Raw genomic sequence first — 15,578 nt, 5'->3', positions numbered from 1 at the left:
GAGGAACCTACTGCAGCACTGGCCCAAACTACAGCCCAACGCAATGCAGCCCCCAGACATTTCTCAGGAATCATCTTTATTAAAAACAAATATAACAATACAATGTAACAATGAGGATTTCAGGCAAATGAACCCCCAGAATATAATGCGGTGTCCCCTCTGGCCCCATTTATTACTACCTGCCCCCATTCACCTCCCCACTGGGTGCAGTTTGTGTCATAATCACTGAGGTTAATACCCCCTATTTATCTCCCCTTTATATACGTCATCACATTTTGTATGCGCCCCTCCAACCCCGCACCCCATATATAAAAATACACATTTCACATCTTTATTGTACATCACTCTACAGAGGAATTTGCCAGTATGTACTATTGGTCTGTCCCTATGTACTATTGGTCTGTCCCTATGTACTATTGGTCTGTCCCTATGTACTATTGGGGTGTGTTTCCCATGAAGGCAGGACTAAGATTTTCCCATTTTGTTCATTTCTCAGCCCAAGTCCTGTACTTGTCTGACTTCATATCCCCCGACTACAATAAAAACTGTTGGTCTCAGAGTGGGGCTGGTTCTGCTACAGGAACATTGGGGGAATATAAATGTAAATATAAATATCATTTGCCCTTGTGCCTCTCTTCAAAGTGAAGGTGAAAATTGTGCTGGGTTGTCATGGGCAGAGATTGCAGCAGAAGAGTTTTTATCTTTTTACTTTTCTTATTATTTTTCTTCCCAGACTCCCTCCCATCCACCCTCTTTCTGCCGTACAAACAAGTATATGGTTGTTATGGTCAGCAAGCCTAGCAACCAGGCTGCAGTTAAATAATATAACAGTAACGAGTAAGGTTGCCACCTTTTCTGGAAAAAAATACCGGCCTTCCTATATATTTATCTTTATTCCCTATTAATAACATTGGGATCACTGACCTTCCTATATATTTATCTTTATTCCCTATTAATAACATTGGGATCACTGACCTTCCTATATATTTATCTTTATTCCCTATTAATAACATTGGGATCACTGACCTTCCTATATATTTATCTTTATTCCCTATTAATAACATTGGGATCACTGACCTTCCTATATATTTATCTTTATTCCCTATTAATAACATTGGGATCACTGACCTTCCTATATATTTATCTTTATTCCCTATTAATAACATTGGGATCCACCATCATTTTTACTGGCCAGGTGGCAACCCTAGTAACGAGCGGCAGAATAAATCCCTTAATGAGGGTGAAGGTTCAGGAGTCTGTGCCCTTGAGATTTTATACAGAACAGGGGTATGAGCATCACCCCCAGGGGCAATAACTGCACATTTCCATCCAATCACCTGTAGGACTGGCAGCAGTATAAATGACTGGTGGGATTTTTCCCAGAATTCCATGCAGCATGAAGCAGAGACAGAGTACGGGGTCTCCCTGGCAGATGGGCAAGGGCCGGACTCTCCTTAATAACAAACCCAATGGAGCCGACAGAGGCTGGAGAGTTTTCATGTTTATGCGGCAGAGCAGGGGTGATACTCAGCATGGCCTGTAGGTGTCGCTGCTCAACAAGAAATAACCAGTGAGCTCCCCATTGGCTGCTGCTCTGCTGCTTCTTTATGATACAACTCACACTGGGACAGTTCATGGTGCAGAGAGTTCAGCACTTCCATTGCCTGATCCTTCCCTGAAACACAAAGAGAACAATTTCTTATTATTTCTTTTAACCATAAACCAGCTGGATATTTTCCAGTAGGTTCGTTTTAATTTAAATAATATAAAATAAAGATAAAATTTAAAAATTTCTCTGCTCGACAACTAATTAAGGGATAAAGTCTCGAAGAACTAAACTGTCAATGTGAATGAGCTGACTCTTATATTACAGAGGAAGAGCAGCCTCAGAATCTAAACTTTCTCTTATTGGCTTCTAGAATTCCAAGAGAAATGGACCATATACAATTAAAACGCTCCCTGTTGTGCAACGTGTTGTCTCTTGTAAACAAAGGTTATATAAGTAACTTTATATAAAAGGAACATTTTACTTGATCCAGTATAGATATATTGACTTACGAGTTGCAGCCATTAATTAAAAAAATAGAAATATAAGATTTTATTGTAAGGTTAAAGTCTGAATCTTTATTTTCCCATTGTAGAGAGTCTTCGTGGTCCAATAAAGCAAATGATGGGGTAATAACTATATCCATTTTGTTTTTTTCTCTGGCTCAACTTTATACCAATACATTGTAATATCTGGACAAGACCATAAGTAAATAGAATAAGATTCTATTTCCCCTAATGTTCCCTTCAGCACAGATCAGAGGGTGGCGCTGTTCCATTGCAGCGTATAGGAAACATTTGTGGTGAGACATGGTACTGCAACTAATAATCGGTCCAACCAAAGGAAGCTGCAAAAATTATATACACATAATATATAGACATAATATATAGACATAATATATACATATAATATATAGACATAATATATAGACATAATATACACATTTAGGGGCTGATTCATTAAGGGTCGAATATCGAGGGTTGATTAACCCTCGATATTCGACTAGGAATTGAAATCCTTCGACTTCGAATATCGAAGTCGAAGGATTTAGCGCAAATACTGCGATCGTACGATCAAAGGATTATTCCTTCGATCGAACGATTAAATGCTTTGAATCGAACGATTCGAAGGATTTAAATCCAACGATCGAAGGAATATCCTTCGATCAAAAAAACTTAGGCAAGACTATGTGGACCTTCCCCATAGGCTAACATTGACTTCGGTAGCTTTTATCTGCCGAACTAGGGGGTCGAAGTTTTTTCTTAAAGAGACAGTACTTCGACTATGGAATGGTCGAATAGTCGAACGATTTTTAGTTAGAATCCTTCGATTTGAAGTCGTAGTCGAAGGTCGAAGTAGCCCATTCGATGGTCGAAGTAGCCCAAAAAATACTTCGAAATTCGAAGTTTTTTTACTTCGAATCCTTCACTCAAATTTAGTGAATCGGCCCCATAATATATACACATAATATATAGACATAGTATATACATATAATATATAGACATAATATATAGACATAATATATACATATAATATATAGACATAATATATAGACATAATATATAGACATAATATACACATATAATATATAGACATAATATATAGACATAATATATACATATAATATATAGACATAATATATAGACATAATATACACATATAATATATAGACATAATATATAGACATAATATATAGACATAATATATAGACATAATATATACATATAATATATAGACATAATATATAGACATAATATACACATATAATATATAGACATAATATATAGACATAATATATACATATAATATATAGACATAATATATAGACATAATATACACATATAATATATAGACATAATATATAGACATAATATATAGACATAATATATAGACATAATATATACATATAATATATAGACATAATATATAGACATAATATACACATATAATATATAGACATAATATATAGACATAATATATAGACATAATATATACATATAATATATAGACATAATATATAGACATAATATATAGACATAATATATACAAATAATATATAGACATAATATACACATATAATATATACATATAATAAATATATAGACATAATATATAGACATAATATACACATATAATATATAGACATAATATATAGACATAATATATACATATAATATATAGACATAATATACACATATCATATATACACATAATATATAGACATAATATATAGACATAATATATAGACATAATATGTACATATAATATATAGACATAATATATAGACATAATATATAGACATTATATATACACATAATATATAGACATAATATATACATATAATATATACATATAATATATACACATAATATATAGACATAATATATACATATAATATATAGACATAATATATAGACATAATATATACACATAATATATAGACATAATATACACATATAATATATACACATAATATATAGACATAATATACACATATAATATATACACATAATATATAGACATAATATATACATATAATATATAGACATAATATATAGACATAATATACACATATAATATATACACATAATATATACACATAATATATATACATAATATAAACACATAATATATATACACATATAATATATAGACAGTAACAAGCCAGGCTGCAATGTGTCCCAGTGAGATTCCCACAATCCCCTGTACATTCCCATATACTGGCTGCACCCTGTGTTACCCCTGTGTAATGAAATGTAGGTAAAGACTAAGGGAACAGGGAGGGTATTGGCTCCATAGAAACAATTTCTGGTTATTCGCAATGAGTTTAATTGGCACAAAGCTCGTCAACAGGAGAACTTTCATTTCCCGCTGATTCTCCGGTTTATACCGGGCAGTGCCAGGGCCACATGGAATTCTGGGATTTATTTCTGGAACGTTTCTCTCTGTGTCCCTGAGAGTCTGACGTGAGACGAGAAGGACATTGATTTCCTGCATTGCTGGTTCTGTAGAATCCAATAAACAACAGGGAGTCTCTGCTTTATAATGAGGAGATTTTCTCACAGACCAAATGTTTCCCATCGGCAACAACACAAACATGAGAAATCCACTGGCCCTATACCAGTAACCCTTTGTATGCTGAAAGAGAGGTTATGGGATTCCCTACCAAGAGAGAGGGAATGAGTGATTCATTGGTGGGGAGGAAAGGAGATCTCACCATCAGCATAGGAAGGGGTTCTTTACTGTAAGGACAGTCAGGTTATGGGATTCCCTACCAAGAGAGGGGAATGAGTGATTCATTGGTGGGGAGGAAAGGAGATCTCACCATCAGCATAGGAAGGGGTTCTTTACTGTAAGGACAGTCAGATTATGGGATTCCCTACCAAGAGAGGGGAATGAGTGATTCATTGGTGGGGAGGAAAGGAGATCTCACCATCAGCATAGGAAGGGGTTCTTTACTGTAAGGACAGTCAGATTATGGGATTCCCTACCAAGAGAGGGGAATGAGTGATTCATTGGTGGGGAGGAAAGGAGATCTCACCATCAGCATAGGAAGGGGTTCTTTACTGTAAGGACAGTCAGGTTTTGGGATTCCCTACCAAGAGAGGGGGAATGAGTGATTCATTGGTGGGGAGGAAAGGAGATCTCACCATCAGCATAGGAAGGGGTTCTTTACTGTAAGGACAGTCAGGTTATGGGATTCCCTACCAAGAGAGGGGAATGAGTGATTCATTGGTGGGGAGGAAAGGAGATCTCACCATCAGCATAGGAAGGGGTTCTTTACTGTAAGGACAGTCAGATTATGGGATTCCCTACCAAGAGAGGGGAATGAGTGATTCATTGGTGGGGAGGAAAGGAGATCTCACCATCAGCATAGGAAGGGGTTCTTTACTGTAAGGACAGTCAGATTATGGGATTCCCTACCAAGAGAGGGGGAATGAGTGATTCATTGGTGGGGAGGAAAGGAGATCTCACCATCAGCATAGGAAGGGGTTCTTTACTGTAAGGACAGTCAGGTTATGGGATTCCCTACCAAGAGAGGGGAATGAGTGATTCATTGGTGGGGAGGAAAGGAGATCTCACCATCAGCATAGGAAGGGGTTCTTTACTGTAAGGACAGTCAGATTATGGGATTCCCTACCAAGAGAGGGGAATGAGTGATTCATTGGTGGGAGAAGAAAAGAAGATTTCACCATCAGCATAGGAAGGGGTTCTTTACTGTAAGGACAGTCAGGTTATGGGATTCCCTACCAAGAGAGGGGAATGAGTGATTCATTGGTGGGGAGGAAAGGAGATCTCACCATCAGCATAGGAAGGGGTTCTTTACTGTAAGGACAATCAGGTTATGGGATTCCCTACCAAGAGAGGGGGAATGAGTGATTCATTGGTGGGGAGGAAAGGAGATCTCACCATCAGCATAGGAAGGGGTTCTTTACTGTAAGGACAGTCAGGTTATGGGATTCCCTACCAAGAGAGGGGAATGAGTGATTCATTGGTGGGAGAAGAAAAGAAGATTTCACCATCAGCATAGGAAGGGGTTCTTTACTGTAAGGACAGTCAGGTTATGGGATTCCCTACCAAGAGAGGGGGAATGAGTGATTCATTGGTGGGGAGGAAAGGAGATCTCACCATCAGCATAGGAAGGGGTTCTTTACTGTAAGGACAGTCAGGTTATGGGATTCCCTACCAAGAGAGGCTGGAATGAGTGATTCATTGGTGGGGAGGAAAGGAGATCTCACCATCAGCATAGGAAGGGGTTCTTTACTGTAAGGACAGTCAGGTTATGGGATTCCCTACCAAGAGAGGGGAATGAGTGATTCATTGGTGGGGAGGAAAGGAGATCTCACCATCAGCATAGGAAGGGGTTCTTTACTGTAAGGACAGTCAGGTTATGGGATTCCCTACCAAGAGAGGGGAATGAGTGATTCATTGGTGGGGAGGAAAGGAGATCTCACCATCAGCATAGGAAGGGGTTCTTTACTGTAAGGACAGTCAGGTTATGGGATTCCCTACCAAGAGAGGGGGAATGAGTGATTCATTGGTGGAGAGGAAAGGAGATCTCACCATCAGCATAGGAAGGGGTTCTTTACTGTAAGGACAGTCAGATTATGGGATTCCCTACCAAGAGAGGGGAATGAGTGATTCATTGGTGGGGAGGAAAGGAGATCTCACCATCAGCATAGGAAGGGGTTCTTTACTGTAAGGACAATCAGGTTATGGGATTCCCTACCAAGAGAGGGGGAATGAGTGATTCATTGGTGGGGAGGAAAGGAGATCTCACCATCAGCATAGGAAGGGGTTCTTTACTGTAAGGACAGTCAGGTTATGGGATTCCCTACCAAGAGAGGGGAATGAGTGATTCATTGGTGGGAGAAGAAAAGAAGATTTCACCATCAGCATAGGAAGGGGTTCTTTACTGTAAGGACAGTCAGGTTATGGGATTCCCTACCAAGAGAGGGGAATGAGTGATTCATTGGTGGGGAGGAAAGGAGATCTCACCATCAGCATAGGAAGGGGTTCTTTACTGTAAGGACAGTCAGGTTATGGGATTCCCTACCAAGAGAGGGGGAATGAGTGATTCATTGGTGGGGAGGAAAGGAGATCTCACCATCAGCATAGGAAGGGGTTCTTTACTGTAAGGACAGTCAGGTTATGGGATTCCCTACCAAGAGAGGCTGGAATGAGTGATTCATTGGTGGGGAGGAAAGGAGATCTCACCATCAGCATAGGAAGGGGTTCTTTACTGTAAGGACAGTCAGGTTATGGGATTCCCTACCAAGAGAGGGGAATGAGTGATTCATTGGTGGGGAGGAAAGGAGATCTCACCATCAGCATAGGAAGGGGTTCTTTACTGTAAGGACAGTCAGGTTATGGGATTCCCTACCAAGAGAGGGGGAATGAGTGATTCATTGGTGGAGAGGAAAGGAGATCTCACCATCAGCATAGGAAGGGGTTCTTTACTGTAAGGACAGTCAGATTATGGGATTCCCTACCAAGAGAGGGGAATGAGTGATTCATTGGTGGGAGAAGAAAAGAAGATTTCACCATCAGCATAGGAAGGGGTTCTTTACTGTAAGGACAGTCAGGTTATGGGATTCCCTACCAAGAGAGGGGAATGAGTGATTCATTGGTGGGGAGGAAAGGAGATCTCACCATCAGCATAGGAAGGGGTTCTTTACTGTAAGGACAGTCAGGTTATGGGATTCCCTACCAAGAGAGGGGGAATGAGTGATTCATTGGTGGAGAGGAAAGGAGATCTCACCATCAGCATAGGAAGGGGTTCTTTACTGTAAGGACAGTCAGATTATGGGATTCCCTACCAAGAGAGGGGAATGAGTGATTCATTGGTGGGAGAAGAAAAGAAGATTTCACCATCAGCATAGGAAGGGGTTCTTTACTGTAAGGACAGTCAGATTATGGGATTCCCTACCAAGAGAGGGGAATGAGTGATTCATTGGTGGGAGAAGAAAAGAAGATTTCACCATCAGCATAGGAAGGGGTTCTTTACTGTAAGGACAGTCAGGTTATGGGATTCCCTACCAAGAGAGGGGAATGAGTGATTCATTGGTGGGGAGGAAAGGAGATCTCACCATCAGCATAGGAAGGGGTTCTTTACTGTAAGGACAGTCAGGTTATGGGATTCCCTACCAAGAGAGGGGGAATGAGTGATTCATTGGTGGAGAGGAAAGGAGATCTCACCATCAGCATAGGAAGGGGTTCTTTACTGTAAGGACAGTCAGATTATGGGATTCCCTACCAAGAGAGGGGAATGAGTGATTCATTGGTGGGAGAAGAAAAGAAGATTTCACCATCAGCATAGGAAGGGGTTCTTTACTGTAAGGACAGTCAGGTTATGGGATTCCCTACCAAGAGAGGGGAATGAGTGATTCATTGGTGGGGAGGAAAGGAGATCTCACCATCATCATAGGAAGGGGTTCTTTACTGTAAGGACAGTCAGGTTATGGGATTCCCTACCAAGAGAGGGGAATGAGTGATTCATTGGTGGGGAGGAAAGGAGATCTCACCATCAGCATAGGAAGGGGTTCTTTACTGTAAGGACAGTCAGATTATGGGATTCCCTACCAAGAGAGGGGAATGAGTGATTCATTGGTGGGAGAAGTACAGAAGATTTCACCATCAGCATAGGAAGGGGTTCTTTACTGTAAGGACAGTCAGATTATGGGATTCCCTACCAAGAGAGGGGAATGAGTGATTCATTGGTGGGAGAAGAAAAGAAGATTTCACCATCAGCATAGGAAGGGGTTCTTTACTGTAAGGACAGTCAGATTATGGGATTCCCTACCAAGAGAGGGGAATGAGTGATTCATTGGTGGGAGAAGAAAAGAAGATTTCACCATCAGCATAGGAAGGGGTTCTTTACTGTAAGGACAGTCAGGTTATGGGATTCCCTACCAAGAGAGGGGGGAATGAGTGATTCATTGGTGGGGAGGAAAGGAGATCTCACCATCAGCATAGGAAGGGGTTTATGGGAGGAGTGAGTGAGTTATGTGCCGCTATATAAAACTATAGGCTTGGGATGTTATTGGCTGAAATCTCTCCGTATCGAGCTCTTACTTGGTGCTACTCATTCAGCTTCTGAAGTGCCGTCTCATTGGGACACAAGTCCATATAAAAGTGACAGGGTGACAATGATAATTTCGGGGCCCCTGTTGGTACAATTGTAGGAGAGTGTGGCCCTTACCCGGCTGTGGTTCTCTGCACGACTCCAGGGCACTGAGGAGTAACTTTCCCAGGTCTCGCTTTGATATTTTCTGCAGAGAAAGAAGGAAAGTCTGTGAGGAATTCTGAGTTCCTATTGGCAAAGGGAATTGACCCCAGTTTTATTCTTCTACAACTGTCAGCTCAAGGGGCCCTGGGTGGCAGTCGGTGATGGATATTGGTCACAATATTAGTTACATCCCCAGGGCTGCCACAAGGGGGTACAGAGGGGGCCCAAACAGACTCACTTTCAGGTTATGAAGGGGTGGAGCTTTGTGGGGAGTGGGAGGGGTTTACATGATTCATGGTGGGGTCTTTTTACTTTTGGATTCAATTCTGACCCCTATTCCAAATGGGGAGACTAAAACACGACCTTGTGTTGGGAGAGACCATTTTTGTTGCAGTTGTTGGAATAACAAAATACTAATACTCATACTAATACTAATATTAATACTCAGGGGGAGCCATTACTAATACTGTAAGCCATGGAATGGGGGGGAGTTAACAATTTTGGGGACCCCTCCCAGGTTCCATCACCTGTGGCAGCAGAAGAGACAGAAGGAGCAGTTGATGGACTCACCCGGTTCCTGACCTTCTCCAGCAGCTCCAGAACATCCAGAAGTTTCTCCTCCACAAGAGACAAACGGACTCTCTCTGTCTCCAACATCTGAAGCTCTGACCTCAAGAACTCAGTCTCCTCCATCTTCTTCTCCAGCTCCTCAACCAACGGCTCCTTCAGCTGCACAGAAACAATAGCCACAAATGGACCCTGGAACCTTCTCTTGGCTCAACCCATGAATGTAGAACCGTATTTCTGCTCAGACTGACGTCTTCCACACAATCAACCCCCTACAGCCACTGCCTCCTGATGGGGGAGGAGTCGGTGACTCAAGCAGTGGGCTGGGCCACAATGCTCTGATGGAAGCTTACAGGGGAGGAGCAGGGAGTCTGACTTAAGAAGTAGGTGGGACTAGAATAGTGTGATGGCAGTTTATAGGGGAGGAGCAGGGAGTCTGTGACTTAAGAAGTAGGTGGGACTAGAATAGTGTGATGGCAGTTTATAGGGGAGGAGCAGGGAGTCTGTGACTTAAGAAGTAGGTGGGACTAGAATAGTGTGATGGCAGTTTATAGGGGAGGAGCAGGGAGTCTGTGACTTAAGAAGTAGGTGGGACTAGAATAGTGTGATGGCAGTTTATAGGGGAGGAGCAGGGAGTCTGTGACTTAAGAAGTAGGTGGGACTAGAATAGTGTGATGGCGGTTTATAGGGGAGGAGCAGGGAGTCTGTGACTTAAGAAGTAGGTGGGACTAGAATAGTGTGATGGCGGTTTATAGGGGAGGAGCAGGGAGTCTGTGACTTAAGAAGTAGGTGGGACTAGAATAGTGTGATGGCGGTTTATAGGGGAGGAGCAGGGAGTCTGTGACTTAAGAAGTAGGTGGGACTAGAATAGTGTGATGGCAGTTTACAGGGGGAGGAGCAGGGAGTCTGTGACTTAAGAAGTAGGTGGGACTAGAATAGTGTGATGGCAGTTTACAGGGGGAGGAGCAGGGAGTCTGACTTAAGAAGTAGGTGGGACTAGAATAGTGTGATGGCAGTTTACAGGGGGAGGAGCAGGGAGTCTGAGACTGAATTGAAATTAAAAGAGGTGAGGTTTTCACAGCCCATAGTTCCCCTCTATCAAGTCCTAAAGGAGAAGCAGAAATGGCAGAACATTGAGAGCCACTTACCTTGTGCAGGTCGGTCTCCAGCCTCCTCATCTCCTGATGTTTTTCCTGCAGTTGGTCGCTCAGCTGGTCAATCCTCTCCATGAGCAGAACCGTAATATTCCTGTAATCAATACTGTCCGACCCACCAGCGCACCGACCCAGCGCCTTCAGTATCTGCTCGTCGCACCTGGGAGAGAGAAAACTGTCATTTTCTGGGTTTTCTTCCATCATTCTTTTGCTATTGGGCCACATAATGAGGGGGTTTCCTATGTCTCCAATGGGCACTGGGCAGAGTTAGGAAACTCTAATTGGGCTTTTGGAACTTCTCAGAATGTGACACTTTATAAAGTCAAATGGTAATATCCCGAGCCCCGAGGGACAAGCCCAGGTACTTACCTTCTCACACAGCAAGCGTCTCTGGCCAAAATCCTCTCCGTGACCCCCGCTGGGTGTTGCTGCTCCGCTGCCCAATCTTCCTCTTCCTCATCCGAAGCCGCTTGTCCTTCTACTGATCTGAACACCTGGTCCTCCCCTGTAACACCAGCACTTGCGATAAGTCTCCCGGGCAGGTAAGTGTCTCTCTACTGCACAACTGCAGCTCCCACCCTGTACTTTATACATACCGATAATACATACCTACTGTATAGTACATACCTATAATACATACCTACTGTATAGTACATACCGATAATACATACCTATAATACATACCTACTGTATAATACATACCTATAATACATACCTATAATACATACCTACTGTATAGTACATACCTATAATACATACCTACTGTATAATACATACCTATAATACTACTGTATAGTACATACCTATACTACTGTATAATACATACCTATAATACATACCTACTGTATAATACATACCTATAATACATACCTATAATACATACCTACTGTATAGTACATACCTATAATACATACCTACTGTATAATACATACCTATAATACTACTGTATAGTACATACCTATACTACTGTATAATACATACCGATAATACATACCTACTGTATAATACATACCTATAATACATACCTATAGTACATACCTATAGTACATACCTATAGTACATACCGATAATACATACCTACTGTATAGTACATACCTATAATACATACCTATAATACATACCTACTGTATAATACATACCTATAATACATACCTATAATACATACCTACTGTATAGTACATACCTATAATACATACCTACTGTATAATACATACCTATAATACTACTGTATAGTACATACCTATACTACTGTATAATACATACCGATAATACATACCTACTGTATAATACATACCTATAATACATACCTATAGTACATACCGATAATACATACCTACTGTATAGTACATACCTATAATACATACCTATAATACATACCTACTGTATAGTACATACCTATAATACATACCTACTGTATAGTACATACCTATTATACATACCTACTGTATAGTACATACCTATTATACATACCTACTGTATAAAACATACCTATAATACATACCTACTGTATAATACATACCTATAACAATACCTATAATACATATCTATAGTACATACCTATAATACATACCTATAGTACATACCTATAATACATACCTATAATACATACCTATAATACATACCTACTGTATAATACATACCTATAACAATACCTATAATACATACCTATAATACATACCTATAATACATACTTATAGTACATACCTATAATACATACCTATAGTACATACCTATAATACATACCTACTGTATAGTACCTACCTATAATACATACCTATAATACATACCTATAGTACATACCTATAATACATATCTACTGTATAGTACATACCTATAGTACATACCTATAATACATACCTATAGTACATACCTATAATACATACCTACTGTATAGTACATACCTATAATACATACCTACTGTATAGTACATACCTATAGTACATACCTATAATACATACCTACTGTATAGTACATACCTATTATACATACCTACTGTATAGTACATACCTATAATACATACCTATAATACATACCTACAGTATAGTACATACCTATTATACATACCTACTGTATAGTACATACCTATAATACATACCTATAATACATACCTACTGTATAGTACATACCTATTATACATACCTACTGTATAATACATACCTATAATACATACCTACTGTATAATACATACCTATAACAATACCTATAATACATACCTATAGTACATACCTATAATACATACCTATAGTACATACCTATAATACATACCTATAATACATACCTATAATACATACCTACTGTATAATACATACCTATAACAATACCTATAATACATACCTATAATACATACCTATAATACATACCTATAATACATACCTATAGTACATACCTATAATACATACCTACTGTATAGTACATACCTATAATACATACCTATAATACATACCTTTAATACATACCTATAATACATACCTACTGTATAGTACATACCTATAACAATACCTATAATACATACCTATAGTACATACCTATAATACATACCTACTGTATAATACATACCTATAATACATACCTATAGTACATACCTATAGTACATACCTATAATACATACCTATAATACATACCTATAATACATACCTGTAGTACATACCTATAATACATACCTACTGTATAGTACATACCTATAATACATACCTACTGTATAGTACATACCTATAATACATACCTATAATACATACCTACTGTATAGTACATACCTATAATACATACCTATAGTACATACCTATAATACATACCTATAGTACATACCTATAATACATACCTATAATACATACCTACTGTATAATACATACCTATAACAATACCTATAATACATACCTATAGTACATACCTATAATACATACCTATAGTACATACCTATAGTACATACCTATAATACATACCTATAGTACATACCTATAATACATACCTACTGTATAGTACATACCTATAATACATACCTATAGTACATACCTATAATACATACCTATAGTACATACCTATAATACATACCTATAATACATACCTACTGTATAATACATACCTATAACAATACCTATAATACATACCTATAGTACATACCTATAATACATACCTATAGTACATACCTATAGTACATACCTATAATACATACCTATAGTACATACCTATAATACATACCTATAGTACTTACCTATAATACATACCTACTGTATAGTACATACCTATAATACATACCTATAGTACATACCTATAATACATACCTACTGTTTAGTACATACCTATAATACATACCTATAATACATACCTATAAATACACTATCCAGATCTCCGGCTGGGGACGTGCGGCCCTGTGGGGGGACAAAGCAATGAAGCCTCCCAGATCGTCTCCTGTGTTGGTGGCCACTCAGCCGAAGGTCTCTCACCTCTGCCCTGGGGGGGGGGGAACCACTGACATTAGAAATGGGAAATGTCAAAAACAACCTTGAAAAAGTTCTCTAAACTCTTCTCAATTGAATGAATATTAATAGGAAAAGGGCTGACCAGAAACAGGATCCAGAATGATATATTAATGCCAAGAGCTGACAATTGGATTAGAAGTGCAGGGGGTACAGGGACATCACATGATGGATATTACATGTTTGGGTGCAGAGAGTGGGGTGTTCTGGGAGGGGAGGATAAAAGGCCCAAAATAGTGAGAGCCTGGGGCATGAAGAGTTAATAGAGACAACACAAACTGCACTGGGGCAATATCCCCCTGGGGGACATGGGGGGGGGGTTGGAGAGCAAATATTGAATTCAGTTCGTTAGTTCTGCGCCTGTTTCTTTAATTATGAGCCACTAGTGTTTCCTCCCCGACCTCAACTCTCACTGCCGAGTCCGACCAACTGCAGAACCAGGAGACGTAGTTAACTCATTCACTGCCAAAGCACTGCCAGGAGTGGCCTGAATCAGAAGCAGACCTGGCAACACCCCAAAATCAAAAGCATTTGTGGGTGGGCTGGAGGGACCCCCTCACCCCCTGTATCTGGGGCAATCACTAGGGACAGTGACATATTAGCGACATTTACATCTCCTGTGTTTCCTCTGACTTACATTGTTCAGAAAATCACCCCAAAATAAATATGAGGCCGGGGCAGAGATCACAGGGGGGACCTCAGTCTGGGAGACCCCCCTGTTTCCATGGCGATGCTGAAGCCGACCCCAGTCATTTCCATCAGCCCTTTGTGCTGCTCAGGAAAACAAAGCCCCGTGTTATAGACTTTTCTCTGCCCGTGGGGTTAAATAATCTCTGGGTCTGAATAATCACACACTGGGGGGTAAAATAACGGGGGCAGATAATGAAAGAAAAAGTTTCATCCTCCCCACGGTACTGGCTGGTTTTAGGGTTCAACACTGGCCCCCAGAATCAGATGATAAGAGAGATATTCTATATATTATATCATGTGACATTCAGTATCTGCCCCCCAGCACTAGCGGATGGTTTGTTTTCTGTTTCTATTAATATAAATGACACTTCATATGGTTTTATTATTAGATCTACTGCCCAATGATTAGTTACAGCTCT

At 39.8% G+C, this 15,578-nt stretch overlaps 1 protein-coding gene across 1 annotated transcript in view; it reads right to left on the bottom strand.

Moving 5' to 3' along the window:
- Positions 1-1,115: 1,115 nt before the first annotated feature.
- Positions 1,116-15,578, bottom strand: part of LOC108704010 (EF-hand and coiled-coil domain-containing protein 1-like) — a 35,783-nt gene continuing 21,320 nt past the window's right edge. Inside the window, exons 4-9 of the mRNA XM_041591071.1 lie at positions 14,319-14,443; positions 11,366-11,501; positions 10,991-11,156; positions 9,846-10,004; positions 9,249-9,318; positions 1,116-1,675 (exon numbers count right to left, since the gene is read on the bottom strand). Coding sequence (XP_041447005.1) covers positions 1,554-1,675; positions 9,249-9,318; positions 9,846-10,004; positions 10,991-11,156; positions 11,366-11,501; positions 14,319-14,443 — 778 coding nt within the window. The 3' untranslated portion in view covers positions 1,116-1,553. The remainder of the gene's footprint in view (positions 1,676-9,248; positions 9,319-9,845; positions 10,005-10,990; positions 11,157-11,365; positions 11,502-14,318; positions 14,444-15,578) is intronic.

Source organism: Xenopus laevis, chromosome 4L (genome assembly GCF_017654675.1).
Source record: "Xenopus laevis strain J_2021 chromosome 4L, Xenopus_laevis_v10.1, whole genome shotgun sequence".
Lineage (NCBI taxonomy): Eukaryota > Metazoa > Chordata > Amphibia > Anura > Pipidae > Xenopus > Xenopus laevis.
Note: the sequence above shows the minus strand (reverse complement) of the source record. Positions and strands in the feature narration are given on the sequence as shown.